Raw genomic sequence first — 23,201 nt, 5'->3', positions numbered from 1 at the left:
CAGGTGGGTCCTTGCATCATCTTCTGCCTCGGGGTGTTGAACAGCGATCTGAGATACCCAGCCAATCAATAAACAGGGATCCTTTCAGTTCACACAAGCACAAACATGAAGATCAGTATCTATGAGGACGCCATGTGGTTTTCTTATGATTGGGAAATCATTATTCAATTTTGAAATAATTTCGTCATAGACATGGCAGTGAGTAAGTCCAACAGTCGGCTCTAACCGCAAAATCGGGTCCTTTCACTACCTGCTCGATACACAGCTTCCACCCCTTGAAAGACATCAACCCTTCTTCCCCATGCATATCACATAAGTAAACTTCATCAACTCTCCAACCCTAGCATCCAAATCCGGTTCACCCTTCTTGAGACTGTTAAACTCGCCAGGAAACTTCTCCACCAGCTTCGTATGATCCCACGCAACCTCAACCTTGACATCCTTGAACCCAACCTCCTTCATCAGGTTGGCCATCCACTCCCTCGGGATACCGTGACGTTCGACACCACCCATCTTGCTTTCTGGGTGGAACTTTCTTGCTTCAGGGCCAAAGTCTTCAAAGTCTGTTAGGGCTACCATGCCGCCCTCCTTGAGACATCCGAGCATTGTTGTCAGGACGGGCTTGAGATCTGCGATGTGATGAAGTACCAAGTGTGAGGTTATGAGGTCGTACTTGAGTCTTGGACCATCGGGCTTGGCTTCGTCCGCTGGCGGAAGTCGCTTGTCCTCTGGGTCTTCGAGAAGGATGGCGAGAGGTTGAATGTTCTTGGGTGCATCTGGCTTGTTCAACTTGGACGAGAGGACCTCAATCATGCCCTCAGCCGCATCAACGGCCACCAAGCGGTTCACGGCGGGGGCGACCTCCAAGCTGAGGAGTCCAGTTCCACAGCCAATCTCAAGGACGTCCGGTCGTGAAGAAGTTCCACCAAAGAGAGAGGGAACAAACTTCTGGATAGCTTTCCAGGCTTCTAGGCTCATGGCGTGAACAAATGGATTGCTATCCCAGGCGGCAGCCTCAGCATTGAAGCGCTCATTGCCCCCGCCGGATGCTTGCTTTGAGTCTGACATGTTGCTCAAGAGGTGTTGAAAGAGCGAGTGATTTTTAGTTGATTTGACTTGCTTGTTTCTTGTGAACAAACAAAGTCAGAAACTCGGGTCGATGTGTATCCCCTCAGCTCAGCTTTCCTCGGTATGTCGGATAGAGAAGTCGGCGTCACGGACTGCGTGGTGGCGGCTATGAGGGCGGCTATCGGTGCTCCGCCCAGACATGTTCCTTAGAGTCTCGGCCCGCATGTCAAGTGCGGGGTTCCGGCGAATAAGCCGGAGCTGAAAAGGCAAGAAACTGCCTGGGGCCTTTGTGAAATCACTCATTCGAAGCATATGCTCATTGGTGAGGTCCGTCAATAGGGGTGTCTAAACTCCCGGCTTTCGGTCTATGAGCCACATTTCTTAGATGATAATTGTTTGCTATACCGCCAAACACAAACATTCACGCATGGACAATCTAATTCCAACTTATAAGGTCGATAATTTAACTAGTTGATCATTGTACTGAATTCATAAGCAATCGGTCGAGCAAGTTTCAATGTCCATCCTGCCCATCTTCGAGATGCGGTTCACCACCGATCGATTTGCTTCTCGAAATTATGCAAGGTTTATGACTCATCAGGGGTGAAGTCGCACTAGATATATTACCTAGACCTTGTCTAGGAACCTGTAACATTTAGTTATAATTCCTTTGCCTTCCTTGAGATAGGCTGGCTGACAGTTCTGTCTTGCATTGGCATTGTTGGTATCGATGACATCTTCCCTAGGCCCAAAATCAAAGACAAAAATGATAAACAAATGACAGAATTAAAACTCAACGCTGTTCGTATTAGCATGCATCACGGTCAGAAGCGGGTTAGAATGTATCAGGCATAAACTTGTATGTTAATCTCAGGTGCATGCGTTGCAAAGAAGACAAATTCTACAAACAATTATTAGTTGCCATGCCGTCTAAACCTTCAGCGTCAAAAAAGATCTGCCACCCCTCGACAGTTCCTTGTGTCTCAATTAGGAATGCTTGCTTGCTTGAAATCTGCACCAAATTGCTTCCACGCTCGCTTGATATCAAGGTCCAGATGTCCATTTCCAGGGACCAACACATCAGAGCCATCGTTCTCCATAGCGTAGACAACATTCTGCGTTTTCCCCAGAGTCAACTTGATGGCCCCCTCAATGAACAAGTTTGGTTTGTACGTCTGAGTCGGCTCCTCCCCTCGGATCATGGCAAGAATGTTGTCCAGCACAACTCTGGATTGCATCCATCCTGCTCGTGCCATGTGCGGACCTCCGTGGTCAGCGACATCTCCGAAAGCAAAGATGCGGGCCCTGGCGTCGAGAGACCCATCTCCTGAGACCTGTAAAGTTGGTTCAACTAGAATCCGAGACGTTTCTTTGGAGATGGCACTGGGATAAAGGGATCGCAGAATGGATGAGTTGGGCCGCTGTCCGGTACACCCAATCTGATTTCTAGTTAGCTTGCTCATGTTTATGACCAGGGTTCAAACTTACAATAAGATCGAACTTCTCCTCTCGTCCGTCTGAGAAAGTCAAAGTCGCTGATGTAGCCATATTCCCCTGTGGTGGTAGCTTAGGTCTCTCATTCAGCAGAACACGGATCTTCAGCTCATCCCTAAGCGCAGTTAGGGTATAGTCTTGAAGCCGTTTTCCAAAGTAATTCATGAGCTGGCCGCGTGAGTGTATCAGCGTGACGTCCTTGTCTGGGTAAAAGCCCTTGGTGTCACTGGCAATCTGAACTCCCACGGCTCCTCCGCCGACGATGGCGATCCTCTGGCTCGCTTTAATCTTTTCTTGTACGCTTTGCATCTCGCGGCAAGCATCTGGAAGTTCGGTTGCTGAGACTTGCACTGGAAGCGGCTGTGAGGAACCTGTAGCGATGGCAAGGTACGTATAGTCGGTTTTGTTCCCCGACGCCAGAATGATTTGCTTCTCGGTAATGTCCACGACCGTATCCTGGATTCGTGTCAAGATTCCAGGAGGCCCTCCCCGGCAAATGGCATCATAGGGGATGAAAGCTTCGTGTTCGTGCCCCTCCATGACAGAAAAGCGAGGGAAGTTGAAGGAGTAGTTGAGATGAGAATTTTTCTCAATCAAAACAGCCTTGTATCCCGTAGGGAGAGTCTCTGCCAGGCGTTTCGCCAGCTCAATGCCAGCAAAGGAACCCCCGATGATGACGACGTTCTGGGCGTCGGGCGTGTCATGCCATGTCCAGTTGTGATAGATAGCAGCCACACGCTGGGCAGCTAGTGTTCCGAGGTATGGAATGAAGAAACTCAATGCCTTGCCGACTAGCTTGATGCTGTCTGGTACCATGGCGGTGCGTTGTGATTCGTTTTATAAGTGGCTTCAAGAGGTTTGGTTGTGAAGCTCAAGATCAGGCTGGAGTTGCAAGGGCAATGCAACGGCGCGTGGAGATGTTTCAACCAGATAAGAAATCACTTAAGGGTTGGTAGGTGACTGGCATGTAGTTTATATATGGCCTCAAGTTGTGTCCGGACTCTTCATAGTCCGTCTCAGCTCCGCGGAAGCTCCGGTCAGCCTCCTGACTGTTCTATTTACACGCGGAACAGTGGATCAAGATTCTGAATATTGCATCTACTACATCTGTGAACGGTGGCCTTGCGTTATTCTGAACTAGAATCCTTTCCTTTCTTCAAGTCATTTAATGTTTTTATGCCCTTGGGGAGCTCTCTTCAATTTCCAAGTTGTGCTCACGGAGTTCCCGCGGAGCCTGGCGAGAATCTCACGATGACGATTGTTGGGCCATGATTGATAAGATTATCTTTCACAAGTCTGCATAACCCCTGCCAGCCCTCACATGTTCCCGAGTAAGATTATTTTTCAGCTATCATCCAAGACAATAGAACTCTGATGAAGGGACCTTTGCTTGGGAGCGGTGAATGGTCGGTGTTAGTACTCCCAAATCTTGAACTACATATACATCATGCTACCCCCGTGTCAACATGACTAGAGAATTTTCCATGAACAAAGATAGCAGTATCTTTTTTATCTCAAGTTCTCATCATTCAGTTTATCATCTCTTACGCCGTGTATTCTTGCTGTTCGAGTGATCCTTTCAAGTGGATGCTCAAAGGGGAAATGGCCGAAGCGGTGACCAGATGTGGTTAGCAACACAGGGGTGGAAACAAAAATACACCGGGATTGAACCCCTAACATCAACAGAACTCTCACTCGCTCTCGTCTTCTGCCTCTGTAGGCAGAGCAAGTCACTCTTTTTTAACTTGCTCGCTTCACCACTCTCATTAATGGTCCTAATATCACTCTTTCTCCGGGTGGTCGCCCTCACTCTCTTAGCGGCCACCTTCACCAACGCCGAAACTGGAATCGTCGTCCCCTGGAACATCACAGCCGGTCAGACTGAGGAGCTCACAATCAGAACAAGAATCGACGCGTCAGATCACGAAGCTCGGAAAAGATTCAACGCCTATCGCGTCTTCCTCGCTCTAGAGCCACCAGGATGGGGTGCGGGACCGGTATGCTGGCTTGTCTGGAGCGTGCCCCTGGACACGGATCGCGTCAACATCACCATCCCCGCCGATGTGGCGCCTGACAAGACCCGGATCCGCATATCCGCTAGTCTCTACAAGAGAGGCCAGTCCAACGTTAATGGGTATTCCTACAGCAGCCGGACAACGCTGCTAGGGGCAAACGGGACCTGGAGCCAGAGAGAGTTGGACGGGTGGGACAGCAGCGATGAGAACCGCATATCTTGCTGGGCTTTTGGGTGTACAAGACGGTGCCACATGAAGTATTACACTGGTGATAAGACGCGATACAGTGATGGAAGCAGCGAGAAGGATTTGGACGCCTGTATTGACCAGTGTATAAAGGATTTTGAGCCTCGAAGTGCGGGATCTAGATCTACAACTGTCACGACGGCGATGTGCATGCTGGCAGCGGTTGTAGCTCTTGGAGTTATTAATTTGGTCATATAAGGCTTGGTTGTCATGCATTATTCGGCGTGTGGGATACTACACTTATAGACATGGATACTTCTTCCTGAATAGAAAACTGACGGACCAGAGTTCTCCCAGCTCAGCGTATAGCTCCAGTTCATTGGGACCCTTTGCTATGTTTTTAACTCGTCAACCGTTCAGGTTGGAGAGCCGACTTTTGTTGCACGACCTCGCTCAAACCATGAAAGAACCTCCCGGGGCAAGCTGCATGCTCTCCTCTCTTCTAATCAAACAATGCAAGTTTTTTTTTCTCTCTTTTTTTTTCAAGATCAACATTAATTTTTTCCGTAATATCAAACAACAACATACTGCAACCCCAAGCCAAAGTGTTTGAAGAAAGTAATACTACATATGGAAGCTTCCCAAGACGGAGGGTGAAGCAACGATTTGAATCCCAATCTTGCTCAATACGAAAGGTCCGGCACTAGCCAAGGCATGGAGGCGGAGAAAACTCCGCCACCGGTCAAGGACCGTACAACTTGCTCATCTGAGAGACTTTGCTCTGCTTTTGATACTGGGGGTCTTGGGGGCTAAGGCCTGCAGCTGATGCTGAGCCACTGTCATGACAGTGCTACGACCTTAGTTTGAGCGGGACATTAGACTGAAAATAAATCTTGAATTTTAGGGAGAAATAGTTTAGGCACCAGTACAAAAGTCAGTGGCCCTTTTTTGTAGAGCTGTGATGGCAGGGTCAACGAGCCAAGCAGAACAACATTGTGGTGTCTTGGCGATGATATCTTCAGTTCGCCTCTTTTCTACATCAAGATGTATGTTTCAGAGATTCGAGACTCGAGATTCGAGGGTAGGAAATCAGCCCCTCATGAACCAAATTCTCAGATACACGGAACTCGAATGCAGTTGCTCAAGGCTGCAGCGAGTGGGGTTGGCATCATGTAAGATGCGGTTGGTTGAGACCAAGATTACGCTCGCAGAAGCGGGTGCTGGGATGAGGTGCCAGGTGATAGGGCAATGCGAGGGATATTGAGCAGAATGAGACATGAAGAGACATAAGCCGTTCAAGAGGTTCAACATGGGTAGTTGTCGAAGCTCGGAAATAGAGGGTCTGGACAATGGATCCATGGGAGATCTGGTGGCGTACTTGACAAGCAACTCTATTTCAGCCAGAGTGAATACGATTTAATCAAGCAGTAAATCCCCATTTTTTGGACGGAATTAATTATAATAAACAAGGATGATTAACTGTCAATATCATGTTCAACGTGTCATACCCGGATAATCCCTGCTTGCGGCAGTATGAGCAAGTTTCACCCCCAGCGCGTAGGGGAAAAAAAAATACAGCGGTTGTGGTGGCCGAGTCGGCGAGGTCAGTGGGCTCTCGGCGGCGAGACAATCAACCCACCAAGACACCTTCATGGCATCATCACCAGTCACGCATCTCAATCTCTTCCAGGAGATTACCTATTAAACGTCCACATGGGAAAAGCAATGCCCCCGCTGCATGTCTCTGCTTCTTCCGGGGGATAGCTACTAGTTTTCTTTTCTGCGACACAAGTCCCCAAACCATGGCCCGCACAAAGGTTCCCCTCAGCCTCTTGCTGGTCGAGTTGACCATCGCCCTCATGGCCGTCATCCTCTTTGGCCTCGCGTACCCGGATCGCTTCAGATCGAGACTCTGGGAGAACGGCGGAGAGGAAGGATGGAACTCGAATCCCAACACGCGCATCTACTTTTACGCCAACCATCGAGAGCCCCCCAAGGTTCCCTACCTCTGGCAGCAAAGGTGAGGAGAAACATCAACAATCAATCACGAGACGATGAGCTGACGGTGTCTCAAGACTGACAGAGTCCAACTTTGGCATCGCTATACTCGGCATGTTCGTTTTTTTTGCCCGCGCACTCTTGTCTCATGTCGATTACCTCTCTCGATACATCAGCGCATTCTACGACCTCCTCCTCTTGTGGCTTTGGAGCCTGAGCCTCACGAACCAGGCTTCTGGTGACCTATCCGACCCTGAACACCCGAGCCCACGACCTTGGTACCTCACTCGCAGCTGCTCCTTCGCCTGGGATAAGAACCGAGGATACTGCCGCATCGCACAGGCGAGCTTTGCCGTGTCCATCTTGGCGGCTGTCCTGTATGGGGCGAGATTGCTGCGGGAGGCTCTGCTGATGGCGTATGAGAGAGGAAGGAAGCACGAGCAACAGCTGTCGGTTCAAGATTTCGATGAAGAAATGGGAAACAGATACACGGATAATGAGCACCAGACTGCCATGGGTTTGACGGTTCAACAGGAGAGCTGGCAGGACCAGGCTCTAAGCCCAGTGTTGGCATTCTTTCCATCGGGGCATGATCGCTGAGGAGCAGATCATTCAGGAGCGGATCACCGAGGCGTCTAGGGAGTTTGAGGATTGTAAGAGTTCACTGATCACATCATAAGCAAACATGGCAACATGGGCAACAAAGGTTGCATTTATTCATGACCAATCTGTATCTCATGTGCCATCATCATCATCGAGACTGTTCAAAACGAGTGGATCCCATCCCCCCCAGTCGATCTCACGCCGCCCATCTCCAGAACAAATAACCCTCAAGGTTCTCATCGGCGCCGTAGTTTATTTGTGCTTGATTGGCAACCGTCAGTCCTCGACTTTGCGTCTAAACCAAGAAGAAACAAGACACTTACAGGGCAGCCGGCGCAGGTGCAGCTGGAGCCGCAGCCACAGGAACCGGAGGAAGCGCAACCGCAGCCAGACATGGTGATGATGGTTTTGAGTTTGAAGTTGGTGTGTGTTTTGTGATGTGGAGTTTTTGGAAAAGTTGATGGTGGAGGTTTTTGGTGAAGAGGAGGAGAGAGAGAAGACCAAGAGTGGAGGAACACCTTCTTTTAAAGCCTAGTCAGTCAGCGGCGGCAGTGAATGGGCTTCCCCTTCCATTCCTCGTGGGGGGGGGAGACTACGGGTCCTATTTTTCCATCTCACGCACTACAACACAGCAAGAAGTACCATGACCATGCCCCGAGTGGCTCGTTCGTGTGGGCAAAAAGATAAACGCCCCCCTTCATTGGGCACACCACGGCCTCTTGCCCAAGAGAGGAGGGATTCTCGTGCCCTCTTTTGGTCCTTCCAGACGAGGCGTGACGAATGACGTCTCGGCGGGAGGCGTTCAGGGTCATCGATTGGACCGTGATTGGCGCGGCGTGTCGGTGGGCGCTGGGCTGGTGTGCATGTGCATGGCATCATGTTGACCCGAGATCCGTACAGTGGGAGAGTTGGAATGGACAGTGTCGGATTGACAAGCACATGAACAAATTCTCTGGTAAATACATGAGGCTTCTGCTGAAGAGGTTGACCATCTACCTATCTACAACTGTCTTTGTCTTCCTTGAGGCGGGGTATCATGATGCCCTCGGCGGGGTTGAGGGGTAATTTATAGTTCCTCTCCAAGGGTCCAATGACGTCGGAATATTGGTAGAGGTACACACGCATTGCATCCCCGTTACACCAACAAAACATCCCACGTCAAAAACACGTCAAAAACCCGATCCATCCCACTCATTCTTGCTCAAATAAAGCCCCCCCCATCACATCCCGTCTCGTGGCAAGCGGGACTCCCGCGGCTTCCCGCCTTGAGACCTGCCGGTCCGCAGCCTGTCACTATCCGCTGCCGCCTCACGCGCCCACCCGTGTTCCATGCAAGGGGTTTGGTCTTTTTTCGAGTCAAGATTCGAGTTTAGTTGATACGGCGGATGTCGGCTCGTTTATGTCACTGCTCCGTAAGAATACACTTCTGTGGGATTGACAGCTGAGGGCTTGGCGTAGACAAAGATGGAAGCTATTTGGAGACTCAAACAGTCTAATAAATCACCACACTCATTGACCTACCAAGACATCCGCCCCCTATTGTCCCTAATTGTGAATCAACCTCCAGCAGCTATTAGGCATCTCGAAAGGGGGACTAGCTGTGGCTGGTCGTTGATCCAAGGTGCGTTGGTGAATACGGCGTTGAGCCACATTTCCGACAACAAAGAAAGAGCCTTGACCACATTGGCATGACTACACGGAGGCTTTGTTCTCTATCTCCAGCATCCTTCTTTATTAACCGTAGCCCTCTAAAGGGAATTCCTAGTCTCTTGATGAACTGCTGCCCTCGCCCATGCGTGTGTTTCACTTGGTCCCTGGCTCGACCATATCCATCCACCTAAGCTGACTCCCAAACGCATCACCACGATTCCCGGAGGACTCTCCCCCTTCCCTTATTCAAGGATCATCGCCAGAGCGTCCACTTATCACCGATGTGGTATTAGGGTGGCTTTGATGTCTTGGTTGGCGTGGAAGTCGCAGAGCCGGCAACGAGTAAGAACATGCCTTGGGACCCAATACTTGGCAAACATCCCATTTGCTGCTCATATTAACGCTGTTTGATGATGAGCAAGAGTCGAAAATCCCTCGAGCACATCTCCGAGCCCCCCATCTTTGGGTCATGCCTCAGGGGTTGGCCTTTGACGTTTCGCCGATGACGCCCCAGCTTGGGGAGGCCGACAACTCCTCCGATCGCAGTTTGCACTAGTTCGATGACTTGACACGGAGCCTTCCTTGCAAGCCTTTATGCGGGCTATTGAAGGAATTCCCATGGATAGCCTTGTCAACCCAAACCCTTTCTGCTTCGGACCAGCTTTATATTGTGACCTCCCACACTCCAACACCAATTAGGAGCGAGTTCCTAGACAAGATCACGCATGCCCATTTCCGTTGCGGCTGAGTTTACATCCCATCTCGAATGACGACACCTAAACTCGACCTCGTCTCGAGCTTGGATGTGGGTGCTCTGGTACCAACCTGAGAGGACTTGAAAAGGGCGTCGCTTCGGCCTCTTGGTCGAACAAGAGGTGGCATGAAATACACCACTAAGTATCTTCAAACATTTCTTCTAGTCAAGCTGTCTGGCAGTCCATCATCTGTCCATCGTGCCTACGAACTCCCCCAGAGCCATCCGATCCACGAGGCCACAACCCAACGGCGAATCCCCGAAACTCGTTCGATCCAAGAGAGAGATAACAAAGTTCAAACTATATCATTTCGAGTACAGTATATATATGAGCGTCACTCCAAGCTCAAAGCAGATTCCACGTCACAGGGCATCGCCCGGGTGGACTCTGTTCAAGGCGAGTTGGAGCCGCAACTGAGACACGAGCCCAACTTGGCAAACTCAGTACTTGGCCCTTTCCCACCAAATCTTCATATCGAAAAGGCGCTCGGTCTCATATCTTTCCGCTTGCAGTTCGAGTTTTAAAGATGCAGGTTCCTCCAGGCGAGACGCCAGTTACAGTTGGTCGGGGGTGGGTTAGACACTCAAGATCAGGTGGATTATTCACTGGGTTGACGCCATCTATCAGATACACCCATACCGAGTATGTTCTTAAAATCCAAGCGCTCTAATGGTTTAGCAAAACTTATACATGTACCACTGCGAGAACCCAAACCCTCGTCCAGAATGAAGACAAACGCCTACCATATCCAACAATCACTCCTGCTTCATACGGGCCGCCTCCTCGCGCACTTCTCGCACCACATCCATGAACTGACTGGCACCAACAGCCGTCAGGATATGCCACCAACCGTGAAACTCAAAGATCCACGCCCAAGGCAGTCCGACCCTCGCTCGAAGGTCTCTGAGCTCGGCGCAAAACTCGAGGTCAATGTTCCAGATGAAGTATCCAAACAGGCAGATAAAGGTCGCCGTCCAGATTCTGACGGCCCACTCGTGTGTCTGCTTCTCAGAAAAGCCCGGCTTGAGCCAGTACAGGAGGTACCGTATGCGAAGGCCGATGAGGATGAGGCTAAACCAGAATCCAATCACCTGATAGATGATCTTTGCCGACCAGACGTAGAAGACGGAGAATGAGATGAAGAAGACGGGGAGGATTGCTGTGATGAGGCGGACCATTGAGGGAGTCTGTCGCATTACGAGAATGGTCCGGAGCATGGACCAGGAGAGCAGTAGCATCGACAACTCATCGACAAACTCGAGGGTTTGGCGGAGCGATGCGTGGAACAGAAACGATCCAATGCCAAGAATCAGCAGGGAGACGGACATGAAGTCCCATCTGGCGGGTAGAATCCCCCGTCTACCAGAGCCGCCATACATGTATCGCAGAGCAAAGTAGACTAATCAAGGTTACAGTCAGCGGAGCACATAAAGGTTACACACCAAGCTTCGAGGACATACCATAGGTGACGTTGGTCAAGGCGTTGACAAACTCTGCCAGATACAAGGTAATGACATAGTCCTCCTCGCAGAAACTAACCGCCAAGTCAGTAAAAACTCTTGCATAAAAAGGGCTTTCCTGAGGCTGCCGGTTTTACTTTGCCCTGCTGGTTGGCGGACTCCAAGCTCCGCTGGACGAATAAGGATCGCCGTCAAAGCGAAGGTTGTGATGTCCCATCTTTTTGATGCTTCGCAATTGAACCTATTCAGTCTTGGCGGTCCTTTTTCGACACCTGCTTTCAAAGGGAGTTTGCTGGCATAAAATGGATTGGATTGCAGAGGCTGGAGGAATGTCTAGCAGCCTGGCCTTTGTGTCACGTGGCGTTTCGTTTTGCTCCCTGGCTTTTTCGGTATCCTCGGCACGCCGCCTGCTGCAAGGTACGGTGAAGGGCTGATGGGCCAAACCTGTTTAACCCTCGACCTGGTTTTTAAAAAAAACAGGTTTCATTTTACAGCAGAGCATTCTATTCTGCCTAGACTCTCGTACAATTTATATCGCCTCGTGTTCAGTTCTCGTCCAATCTCACGTGCGAGAACTCGTAACATGCCCAGGAACAGTAACAGCACCAATCGAGAGTATTCGTCACGCAACGTGTTCAACGAACCATCCATGTCATGTCAACCCGCTACGCCTCACTTCTTAATCCATCATCAACATTCTCATTCGACGAACAGGCTGTGATACAGAGTGGACATTTGCTACGCGACAGTTAGCCATGTTCACCTTTTCTAGGCATTCACGATTCCCACTCACCAATTGAACCCCTCCAAGGACTCTCCTCACGCAAAGCTTCAAGCTGTCTCCTTCTCAACTCCGACAGGCGGCTGAAAGATCGGACGCGGCAGCTGTCCAGCCAACGAATACCAAATCTCACGATGCGCAAACTGCAGCAACTCGCGGATCAACCCAGAGGTATCGAATCCAAGCTCACAAATTCCGCGCGCCTTGGCGACGTGCTTCCTCGTCCGGCCGTAGACCGTCATCGCCCACATGACGCTCCGCTGCGCCTTCATGGCGGCCCTGGGTGCGAGCCAGTCGAGATAGGTCGTGATTTCAAGACCAGTCAGGTCGGTGATTCGCATGAGACGGATGAGTCCGACGACGTGGTGGTGGAGGCGGGGAGACTGCCTCATCTCCATGCTCTTGAAGGGGTGCTTCATCTTGAGGCCAAGTTGGTAGGTGGGCAATTCAGGGTCGCCAGCGCGGTGCATCATGTACCAGGTTCCGTCTTGGTGGCCTCGATGCCAGTAGATTCCCCATTCAAAGTTGTCGGCTCCTTCCATGGGTGCGGCCAGGGCGCCTTGGAGCCAGGTCATGTCGACATCGTAGATGTGTGCGATGGCGCTCGCGGGTGCTTCAGGTGTTGAGATGGTCAGGTACAGGGTGTTTGGCTGCAAGTCCTGCGCCGGGTAGGACATTTCGGCCTCTTTTTCTGAAGTTTCGTGATTGATCGAGAGAAACGATGATTCTATCCCGTGTGTAGCAACTGAGAATGGTGGGTTGGTTGTCATGCAATGAACACTTGGTGAGGAAAAGTCATGATGAGGCCAAAGGCTCAATATCGCCATGACGGCTGCCAGTACCTGCCTGCATGGTAGTCAGAATGATCAGTGTTGACAGCTGGGCCAGTGTTGGCCAGCTGCCAGTGCAAATGTGAAGATTGTTTGCTACGAAGCAGTGTTTCATGGCCATTGCCGGCCTGTTTGCATCAACTTGATGATATTGCGAGTTGACTATTCGGCCGTCGGTGGAACTGGCTCCGATAGTTCACCCGCGCATCCCACCACTGGAACCAATTCCATCATTCCACCATTGCCTGACTGAAATCCCTTCCAATCATGAGTTCTTTTCACCTGATTCCCAAGGTATGCCGTTACAAAGAAACGTCATGCATCGGTCGGATCTAGAGCCGACCACAACTCCGACAACCAGCTCAATGACAAACAACCGCGGGACCTCCTCTGCCCATCAACAAGAGAAATCTCCACAGGCTCAAGACCACGCGCCATATTCCACCGAGCAGTGGACCGCGCGATACCTGTTACGGGGAACTGACCATAGGCAAAAAGGCCCTGGGCGACACGCCGATAGGTGGGGATATACTCGGCGCAAAAAGCTGAGGGGTTGACGAACGTTGAACACGGGGTACAAGATGTGTTGAGACCCGACGGCTCTGCCTGTTCCTTCTCCTGGTACATTTACACTTGATCTCTCAGCTGGACTTCTATTTCTATAGAATTGGCCAAGTATCGCGACGAGCTTCAAAATTGTGCTCTTCAGAACTACCTACGTCATCAATCACAAGCTGCAACCGCGATACATCCCACGAGGGGCAATAGCGGGGCATAGAAACGTTGCAACGCCTACAGCTTCCTCACGCGACGAAACGAACGACACTTGAGACCTTGCGGGTAACAATTCCCAAGATTCTCACAAGTCAAAGACAATTAGAGACAAGCAACAATTGCCAAAATGTCTCGCTCCGTTCCCGTCGCAAACGCTCTCGCCGACATCTACCCTCCGGCCTCTCTCGCGACCGAAGCACCACGATGGAACCACCTCCTCACCAAGTTTGAGTCCGTATATGGACATCCAGCTTCTTTTGTTGCTCGCTCACCTGGACGAGTCAACATTATTGGCGAGCACATTGACTACTCCCTCTACTCGGTGCTCCCCATGGCCATCACCGCCGACGCCCTCCTGGCCGTGTCTCACACCCCCGTCGCCGACGACGCCAAGACATTCCGCATCCGTATCGCTAATGTGGAGGACAAGTTTGAGGCCAGGGACTTTGAGATTCCTATCGACGGAGACGTGACGATCGATGCGACAAAACTGGAGTGGACGAATTACTTCAAGAGTGGACTTCGAGGTGTGCTTGGTTTGTTGAGGAAGAAGCATGGAGCTGGATTCAGACCTTGCAATATGGAGCTCCTCATGGACGGGACAGTTCCCGTCGGTGGAGGATTGAGCTCGAGTGCTGCTGTGGTGAGCACCAGTTCGTTGGCTATCTTGCTGTCCAACGGCGAGAAGGAGGTGGACAAGAAGGAATTGACAGAGCTCGCCATCGTCAACGAGCGCGCCGTAGGAGTCAACTCAGGAGGGTATGTAATATCAAGACTGCACATATCTGATAACACAGCTAACTCGATTCTCATAGCATGGACCAGGCCGCCTCTGTTTTCTCTGAGAAAGGCGCAGCCCTCTTTGTCTCTTTCAGCCCAAGCCTCGAGGCTCGACCTGTCAAGTTCCCCCCTACACACCCAGAGCTCTGCTTCGTTATCGTGCAGTCCTTTGTCACATCCAACAAGCAGGTTACAGGCCCAATTCACTACAACCTACGTGTAGTCGAGTGCAGCATGGCTGCGGCTTATCTTAATGCTGTCCTTAACCCTCCGGGCACCCAGTTGCCAGAGGACGCGGGTCCCTTGGGTATTAGTCTCCAGGGTTTCCATGAGACATTCTTCTACCATCTGAACGGCTCAGACTACTCAGCCGCCAAGAGTGTTACTAAGGAGGAGGAGCTTAAAAAGTTGATCGAGCTGACAAAGAACACTCTGACACAGGAGGAAGGCTATACGCGAGAGGAGGTGGCCAAGGTGCTCAACATTACAGTCGAAGAGCTTGAAGCCCGCTTCATGTCCCGCCTCCCCGTCAGGGCTGAACGTTTCAAACTCCGCCAGCGTGCCCTGCACGTCTTCACTGAAGCCCTCCGTGTCCTCCACTTCATGGCTCTCCTCGAGAACCCCGTCCACACGGGCGCAACCGACACGACACCCTTCAACAAGGAACTCGGCCACCTCCTCAACGAGACGCATGTGTCTTGCCGTGACCTGTTCCAGTGCAGCTGCCCCGAGCTCGACGAGATCTGCGACATCTCGCTGCGGTCTGGAGCTTATGGTGCACGGGTTACCGGCGCAGGATGGGGAGGTTGCAGCGTGCACCTCGTTCCGGCGGACAAGGTCGAGGCTGTTACAGAAGCGTTGGAGAAGGAGTACTTTTCCAAGCGGGAACTTACAGAGGAGCAGAGGAAGGGGGCCGTTGTCGTGAGTCGGCCCGCGACGGGAAGTGCAATTTACTATATTCAGGACGGTGTCAAGCCGTAAGGCGAGATGGGATACAACAGTAAGCATCTTAGAGAAAAGTAGAGCACATACAGAATATCGTATTTGTTGATGTTACATTCGCCAACAAGGTTCCAGAACGTTAGTCTTCTCTACGAATAACACCAGGCTTGACAGCTCGTGCTTCTTCGACTGGTTGGAATAGATCCTTCTGTTACGCGCATGTCGAACCGAAATCTAGTGCAACACTGATGGGTTACACGACATACGTCTTTTCTTCCCGAGTTTCAGCCCGAGCCCGTCTCTCTGCGCTCGGGAGAGCGCCACGGTATATGTCCTTGTCGGGCCTACAATGCATACAGCACGGCACGGCAAGGTTTTCCTTTTTGTTCCCCAAGTGCCGAAATTGAATCTAATCAATCACACCTCAAGTCCCGAGGTTGACGATCCGGAAGTTACGGGAGACAAGGGGGGGAGAGGAATTTCAGGGTCCATGGGGGTTTTGTTAGTTTGGTTATTTGAGTTTTGAAGGTTTACGTAGTATTTCTTGACCAAGAATGTAGTGGCGCAAAAGTTTCCGTTGGCGAGTCCATTTTTTATGCCGAGGTATGAAGGCGAGGACCCAGAAGATTGATCGACCGACACGAGAAGAAAAGACAAGGACAAGCAAGCAAACTGGGATCTATAGCGACCCGACCTTCCCCGGACAAAGCCTTCAGAGTTTAAAAAAAAAAATCCAGGGCTAGCAAGCACGGATGACAGGCACAAGCCGGCGTCCCGGTAAAAAGGGGAGACGGAGGAGACACCGGAAGCAGCCCGAGAACGAAGCGGACGATGTGTCAGCATCTTCAGTCATGGGTTTTTCTTGGGGTTGGGTTTGGGGTGATATTGAACGGACCTGGGGGTGTGGTGGCTAGAGGTGGAAAGAAAACAGGATACACGTTTTCGCAGGGGTATCACCAAAGTCAGTCTCCTGTTATTTTTTTCCCCTTGCTGGGGGTGGGCTTTTTTTGAGCAGGGGCCGGACGATCGAATCAGGGGCAGGGGATGGAACGTGGGAGGGGAGCGGCCAGATGATGATAAGGGAAATCTGGTGTTTGGGGAAAAACTGATGGTTGTTCAAGTCTTTCACGTGTTGTTCTTTTGTGTGTTGTGTGTTCTAAGTGCCGTGAGACCCGAGCTGAGAAAGCCATCTAGTAACATTGCGGGACAGAAACAGCCAACGGGGAGACACGTTTATTTTTTGTATAGTAATCTTTTTGTCGGTATCTCGACCCCCAATTGAGGGGGACGAAAGGCTTATCGGCGGGTTTTCTTGGGGTTTTTGGTGATTAATGGCTCGACGGTGATGACTGGCTGAATGGCGCGTCTCCTATTGGCTGACGAGGGAAACTGGGACCGGGGCAGAGTTCAGGTTCATCCCGTTCCGGTTCCTGGGGGCGAGGAGGGGATTGAAGCCATCATGGGGTTGGTTGACGACAACGAGTCTTTTTGATCTTTGACTGTCTGTTAGTTATTGTTATCTTGTCTCAGATTGAAGGACGAGAATATATATCAATCTCATAGTTGATCCCCCAGACTTTCTTCCACCAACCCTCTTTCTCTATTTTCAAGCATCGACCACGCATCCCATTTCTTCAAGTTACACAAGAAACACGATCTCATCATGTCTTCCCTCGAATAAGCACGCCAATTCTCATGACGAGATGGATTCACCTAAACCACCTTCCTGGGGTGGCACGGCACGCCGGAGGCGCCCCACCAGGGGAGAGACTCGGGGGAAGAAGATCTTGGGGGTGTGAGTTTTTTTTCCCACTTGGTCTGGGCTTTGGTCAAGAAGCCCTTCTTTTGAGTTTTTGCATCGTAAGTTGGCCAGTCAAGATTACTTGCGCCATGTCCCAAAGACTTCGAGATCCAATCGATTGCTTTGGTTCAACACTCATCGGAAGGACCCTTTTGGCAGGTAGATATTCTCAAGTACCTAAGCCCAGGCACGACCATGACCGGAAGCGCTCTGGGGCCTGATCCGAAGCCTGGGGTAGTAGTAGGTTCAAGGCTATTGACTCTTTGAAAAGCATCCCATGTTCAATCCATCACAGCAATCCATTAGGTCAGCTCATGACGGGGACAACATGGTTTCAGTGGCGATCCCCAAGTCAGACTGGCTTGTAAGAGCTTGGCCCCCGTACTCTCTCCAGCGCATAAGGTTCTGGTCAAGCCTCGACGCACAAGCCCTTTCAGGGCCTGGATCTCAAAAAAAAAACTCCACAGCCTGTTCCCTCTGTCTCTCCACCCGGGATGGCTCATCCCACTTGCCGGCGTCTGTGATGCAGGAGAAACAGAAGCAAGACGAGCAGTGACAAATTTCGAATAGAGTTGTAAAGAGTGATTGACCATGATGATGATCTCCAGGAACTCATGCTCACTCACACTCACTCAGCCCTAGAAAACAAGGCCGTGGTGTCGAGCGCTGACGCAGATCCTCAAGTTCCAGCCACGTTGACCTCGGCCAAACCGTTGGTTAGTGTCCATCCCGTCATTTCTCGAGTCCCTTCGTCTCTCGTCTGCCTTGGTCTCCATTTCTCAAGTCGCCGTCAATCCTGTGTGTCCATGAATTCTCCAACAAGAATACCCCGGCCAGGTTGGGTCTAGGGCCCGCGCAGTGCCCATTCCCCTCTCCCTCAAGAGATCGACCGTCATCCAACACTTGGTCGGTCGGCCTTTTACTCTCGCCTCTCCCCGCTGACGTTTGACCTGCCGCAGCTTTCCTTTTCATCTGCTTCTGCTTCTTCTTCCCTGTCAATCACATCCCATCCGTCTATCCGCCCCCTTGTCTGTGCCCCCTTGGTCTTGGGTCTCGGGGAATCTCTCCAAACTCCATACTACCCCAGAATGCCCGCGTCCTCTCGCATCGCGTAGCGCTATCTCTCCCACCCAGGCCGCTATCAGTACCAACCTAGTGATCCCTGTTCCTCCGGCTTGGCCCTTTCAGTTTCCTGCTTGTCATTTGCGATCCAAATCTCAAAACGACTTTCTTTTTTGGCTTGGCCTCTCTTTTAGTTGTCGCGCTGTCACTGCCACGCCTTTTCGCCTTCTTCCCTCTCTCTCTCCCCTTCTCCCACCCTCGCACATTATCTATCTACTCTCTTCCAACTCCAACTCTCAGCCGCAACAAAAATTCCCCGAACTACCCTACCAACGGAGTCTCAGTCTGACCTGCACTACCAATAACCCAACCCAGGGCTGCTGCTTGGGGCATCGCCTCCCTGGGCTCCACTACTCCCTCGACCGCCCCAATCCCAATCCCTCTCCCCGTCTCCTGCCAACTCCATCTTCCGACATCAACCATGGCTCCGGACTCGTGGTCCGAGGCCGATAGCATATCTCAACATTCTTCCATGTCGCATCAGGATGATTCGCTCGATCGTCAACTACTCCGCCATCTTATGCGCCGCTATGGTCGCGAAGGTGTCGCCCAGTTGATGGACGAGGAGGCAACCTCGCCTGCCATCTCTCGTGAGTGACCGCTTCTTGTCGCTAATCTCACCAAGTCGAGACTGCGTCTACCTTGGCCTCGTTGTCGCTAATTTTCTGTATTCATCAGTCAACGATGGAGCCTCAGTCATCTCTTCAAGTACCTATTCCTCGGTAAAGTCCGAGGATGCCGCCAGCCTCTTCGATACAGCCAGCGTGCGAACCTTTTCCTCCGATAACTCTTCTGTCCGCGGCAGCATCATCTCCAATGTGTCAGCACGCACTGCCAAGCTACTTGGTCGCAAATCGAATCAGTCTACTCGCCCTTCTACTTCGCAGTCAACACATCGAGAGGAAGAGGCCGCGACGACCCCGTCAGGTGATTCCGCAACTCCGGCTCCGCACGCACCCAAACAAAAGGGTTCCTTCACATGTGGCTTCTGCAGGGAAGAAGACATTCAAAAGACGTGTACGCGTAAGAATGACTTGAAGCGTCATATCGAGGACTTTCACAACACCAATGCCCAGTGGTTCTGTCGTCATTCGGATTGCAACATGGTTTTCGACTGGCAGACGGCGTACAAGACCCATCTGAAACAGGCCCACGGTGGCTCTCGCATGACTCTCGACGAAGCCAAGGTGAACTTGTGTCCCCAGACCGTTTTTGCCTGTGGCTTCGAAAACTGCCCTCAAGTTTTTGAGGCTCCCAGCGACGACGATGTCGACTCGACCTTTAAGGAGTTTGTGGCCCACGTGGTGAAGCATTTCGACGAAGGATCCAACAGTGGAGAGTGGACATATTCTGGAAGGATGCGGAATCTGTTGAAGCAGTCAGGATTGGTGCGAGCTTGGGCGAACTCTTCATGGCCCGAGGAAGAACGAAATCGTTTGCAATGGCATCCCCAGTCCAGTGGCATCCTGCGGAAACGACTCGAAACGCGGCATCTGGGCGACCTGCAACTCATGGTTCAATATGCCATTGCCCTCGGTTCGGAGCCGTCCTCCATCACCAAGTACCGCGAGGACTTTATCAACCCCGTCAAGGACCAGTGCCGCCAACCAATTCCAGGACACAAGTCGCGGGCGCCTCCTCTCCCACCTTCGGGTCCCTCACCTGATGCCGATCAGTATCAGTTCCGCATTTCTCGGGGGACAAACCCCAACTTGGCAGCGTATCTGGCTTCTCAACGGCGTGTCTATGTACCACGCCCTGGTCCAGTTCGCTCCGGTCGTTCCGCCCGGCCACCTCGGCATACGATGCCTGCGACAACGGCAGCTCCGGCACCTATGCCGCATCACTTTCAGTATGCAAACATACCCCAGGCGCAGATGTACGACCCTCGGCAGCAGCAGCAATTTGCTATGATGCAGCAGGCCACAGGGGGTATTATCGCCGAGGATCTCCGAAGCCTTCGGTCTATCGCCAACAGCATGCCTGAGCAAGACATCGACATGAACGATGCCGACATGATGGACGCTGGATTCATGCAGGAGCCAGCCTTTTCGGCTCCTTATGACCCCCAGAGCATGACGACCTCGGCATCTGATGCTTCATGCCTTACTCCTACTACCCCTATAGGTCAGCAAATGTCGTTTGGAGGCTATGATTCTGCATATGCCTAGATTACGGCGAGCGATGGATTTGGTTGCCTTCCAGATCTGGATGCTTGTTCTTCAGGCCGTCTATTGCCCTTGCAGTCATTCTGATATTGATACGCATGGCCAACATGATGAGCCTTTACTTATAACTTGACCCACTCACTCAGGGACATGGTCAATGACAACTTGACCATCCTGCTCATTCCTTACTCGTTACTTTTCATACACGCAAGGTTCAAGAAGATGGAAAAGGGGACCGTCGGAGCGATATATCTTTGGGGATTTTTCTTTGTTTGGTGGAGTCACTGCTGGGTAGTTTTACCCACGAGGCCTATACTTTGCATTGCAGCGGATATGGAAGTCTGGCAACCCTTATACATGATGGGATGGAAGAGCTCGTGGGAGTGCGTTGAGATTTGATACCCCGAATGTGAGAGTAAGAGATGTTGTTTCTGGTGTCTATGGGTGTTTTTGATGAATGGAAAATAAGGATATACGATCAAGTATACAACGACATTAATTTACATGTGACACTTTAGATGTGACACTTTAGATGTGACAGTTGCTTTGACGCTGACGTTGGCTTTGATGGTGAGGCTATGATCCGGGACTCTCATTCGAACGAGCTGCATTCGTGTATCGGGTTGATAGATGAGGGCTGGCATGTCTGAACGCAACGGCTGGGCCTGGAAAACTGCTGCATTTCATGGTGAATTAATCGTGAATGTCGTGTATCAATCTGCTGCTGCTGATGAGTTACCCTAGGGTAGTGTGTGGTTTAGAGTGGGAGTCCCCAAGCCCCAAGGCCATGAGATATCGGCAACGGGACGGATAGACGGATGGGTGTGATCGATACGGATAGGAGTAGTACCACGAGGTTGAGATCTTAGGAAGCCGAGAAAGAGGCTGTAGCCCCTGATAGTTCTCGTCGTTATGCCGCCAACGAAGTTTGCTCGATGAAGTTTATCTCATTGTGATTTATACAGCTCAACACAAAATCCCCGACAGATGGATCCCCCCTGACGTGCCATACTCGATTACAGCACGAACTGGTAAGAGGTGTGGTGTGTCGGCTTCAAATCTACATCATCACTCAATAACTATCACTTCAATGCCATGGGAGCCTGTGATGTCGAAATTCTCCAAGTCAGACGGCAGTGTAGGGTAGCTACGGCTACTGATGGGACCTGTAATCTCCGCACTTCGCCACGGTCTCCCGAGGACGCGATCCTTCGCCATCCATCCAGTCAGATGCGAGCAAAACAACGAGGCTTCCTGTGAGCTGATTCTCTGCTAGGGTAGCAAAGACCAGGACCAAAAAGAGGGAGATAGATGGTGCGGGGATTGGAGGGGAAACGGACGACTAGGATGACGGTTTTTGATAAGAAGGGCGTGATGGCATGTCCTGTCAGAGGAGAGACTTGCAGGCTTCCCCAAGATATCGACGTGCGAGGCTTGAATATGGCGCGGTTTAATCATCTCAAGTCTGGGGGGCACGATGGTTTGAGTTCTTTTTGCGGTGCGGACAGGGGACGGATGGCATGGTCTCGACCTTGGCCAGATGGTGGCATGCGCTGCATCCATTACATAGCAACTCAACCTCGTGAGAAGTCGCTGTTTTTGGAGCAGCCTCAACAGCTGACGACAACCCCAAGCGAATCAGACCTTGTCACGCGCTGGTTGGCTGAGAGCCAGAAAGAGGGTGACAGGATCTGGCATATCGTAACGACACAACCAACCATTTGTGATGGTGTGCGGAGAGGACGAGGCCTCCGCATTTGACTGGGCTTGCTCAAATGGCTCAAAGATTTGGCACGGCAAGGGTGGCCGGATAGCCAAGCAGAGATAAGGCCAGCTCGTTGGAGCCAAGCACTGCGATTGCTCATCACCCCCGCGAACCTAGATTGGGATAATGCCGAGAAAAGAGGCAGTGAAAGGATTACAGTAACAATACCATGCCTTGATCCTGGCTACGCGACTGGCTAGCCCCGGGTGTAGACTGGATGTAGCCAAGCTGGCTGAGTGGCTTTCATACTATGCAGTAGCACTGCGTCCGGCGGCCTGATATCCGAGAGGATGGAAAGGTGCTCTATTTGGTACGGGACTGCCCTGCAGCAGAGTTGGGGTGAGAAAGGGATGAAATGGCTCGGGAGGATGAGCCATGGAAATGAGGGGATGGTGACATGGTCTGGAAAGGGAGGACCTGCATGACTTCCACGTGGAATGGATGAAGCAGAGTTGCCACCAGCAAGTTGAGAAACGGAGATCAACAGACTGGTGCACTGTGATGAGGGTGCTCTGACTCGTTCCAGAGACGGGAGACCGACACCTCCGTGTTGCCCGCGAGTTGCGATGTGTGCGTCCGTGTGTCTTTTGGGAACAAGGGGTGCTGGGCCGCTGACAAGGGGGGGATAAGAGACAACAAGAAGCTGACTTGGGTATGCTATATCTGGAGGTAGTATGAAGAAGGGTTTCTGGTGACAAGCAGCGACCGAGTTGCAAGCAGTGCAGCCTGTAGTTTGTACGTCGTCTTTGAGCCAACATCTCGAGATGGTTAACCGAAGAGCTATCGGTTACTCATGGAACGTCGAGTATCCAGTTCAGTTGGGCCACAAGGATCGGCGAGCAGGTGGGCCACGTGGGAGGGCGTTGAAGAAAAGGTTTCACTTGACATTGGGCTGCGTTTGATGTTGATCAGTGTGAGGTGATGGAATAGCTTCCATTTGTGTGACGGCTTTCTTCTGTGTGACCCAGGGCGTTGATGAACCCCAAGACACTTGCAGAACAGTACCAGA

The 23,201-nt window shown here is 51.5% G+C and overlaps 8 protein-coding genes across 8 annotated transcripts; 4 read left to right on the top strand and 4 right to left on the bottom strand.

Moving 5' to 3' along the window:
• Nucleotides 1–285: 285 nt before the first annotated feature.
• NCS54_00788200 (Hypothetical protein) lies at nucleotides 286–1,068 on the bottom strand (the record flags this gene model as incomplete). Its single annotated transcript, XM_053153287.1, has 1 exon — nucleotides 286–1,068. One exon carries the CDS (start codon nucleotides 1,066–1,068, stop codon nucleotides 286–288), a length of 783 nt encoding a protein of 260 aa, XP_053009262.1.
• A 983-nt stretch (nucleotides 1,069–2,051) lies between these two features.
• NCS54_00788100 (Pyr-redox-2 domain-containing protein) lies at nucleotides 2,052–3,378 on the bottom strand (the record flags this gene model as incomplete). The annotated part of the gene is made up of 2 exons (XM_053153286.1): nucleotides 2,052–2,507; nucleotides 2,557–3,378. 2 exons carry the CDS (start codon nucleotides 3,376–3,378, stop codon nucleotides 2,052–2,054), a joined length of 1,278 nt encoding a protein of 425 aa, XP_053009261.1.
• Nucleotides 3,379–4,331: 953 nt separating this feature from the next.
• Nucleotides 4,332–5,021, top strand: NCS54_00788000 (Hypothetical protein; the record flags this gene model as incomplete). Its single annotated transcript, XM_053153285.1, has 1 exon — nucleotides 4,332–5,021. The coding sequence occupies one exon, from the start codon at nucleotides 4,332–4,334 to the stop codon at nucleotides 5,019–5,021; it is 690 nt and encodes a 229-aa protein (XP_053009260.1).
• Nucleotides 5,022–6,556: 1,535 nt separating this feature from the next.
• NCS54_00787900 (Hypothetical protein) lies at nucleotides 6,557–7,361 on the top strand (the record flags this gene model as incomplete). Its single annotated transcript, XM_053153284.1, has 2 exons — nucleotides 6,557–6,783; nucleotides 6,839–7,361. The coding sequence occupies exons 1-2, from the start codon at nucleotides 6,566–6,568 to the stop codon at nucleotides 7,359–7,361; spliced, it is 741 nt and encodes a 246-aa protein (XP_053009259.1). The 5' UTR covers nucleotides 6,557–6,565.
• A 3,163-nt stretch (nucleotides 7,362–10,524) lies between these two features.
• On the bottom strand, nucleotides 10,525–11,446 carry NCS54_00787800 (Hypothetical protein; the record flags this gene model as incomplete). Its single annotated transcript, XM_053153283.1, has 3 exons — nucleotides 10,525–11,168; nucleotides 11,230–11,303; nucleotides 11,367–11,446. 3 exons carry the CDS (start codon nucleotides 11,444–11,446, stop codon nucleotides 10,525–10,527), a joined length of 798 nt encoding a protein of 265 aa, XP_053009258.1.
• A 614-nt stretch (nucleotides 11,447–12,060) lies between these two features.
• On the bottom strand, nucleotides 12,061–12,837 carry NCS54_00787700 (Hypothetical protein; the record flags this gene model as incomplete). Its single annotated transcript, XM_053153282.1, has 1 exon — nucleotides 12,061–12,837. The coding sequence occupies one exon, from the start codon at nucleotides 12,835–12,837 to the stop codon at nucleotides 12,061–12,063; it is 777 nt and encodes a 258-aa protein (XP_053009257.1).
• A 904-nt stretch (nucleotides 12,838–13,741) lies between these two features.
• Nucleotides 13,742–15,375, top strand: NCS54_00787600 (Galactokinase; the record flags this gene model as incomplete). Its single annotated transcript, XM_053153281.1, has 2 exons — nucleotides 13,742–14,373; nucleotides 14,430–15,375. 2 exons carry the CDS (start codon nucleotides 13,742–13,744, stop codon nucleotides 15,373–15,375), a joined length of 1,578 nt encoding a protein of 525 aa, XP_053009256.1.
• Nucleotides 15,376–18,680: 3,305 nt separating this feature from the next.
• NCS54_00787500 (C2H2-type domain-containing protein) lies at nucleotides 18,681–20,430 on the top strand (the record flags this gene model as incomplete). The annotated part of the gene is made up of 2 exons (XM_053153280.1): nucleotides 18,681–18,849; nucleotides 18,938–20,430. The coding sequence occupies 2 exons, from the start codon at nucleotides 18,681–18,683 to the stop codon at nucleotides 20,428–20,430; spliced, it is 1,662 nt and encodes a 553-aa protein (XP_053009255.1).
• Nucleotides 20,431–23,201: the final 2,771 nt, after the last annotated feature.

Source organism: Fusarium falciforme, chromosome 6 (assembly GCF_026873545.1).
Source record: "Fusarium falciforme chromosome 6, complete sequence".
In the NCBI taxonomy this organism is placed as follows: Eukaryota; Fungi; Ascomycota; class Sordariomycetes; order Hypocreales; family Nectriaceae; genus Fusarium; species Fusarium falciforme.
Note: the sequence above shows the minus strand (reverse complement) of the source record. Positions and strands in the feature narration are given on the sequence as shown.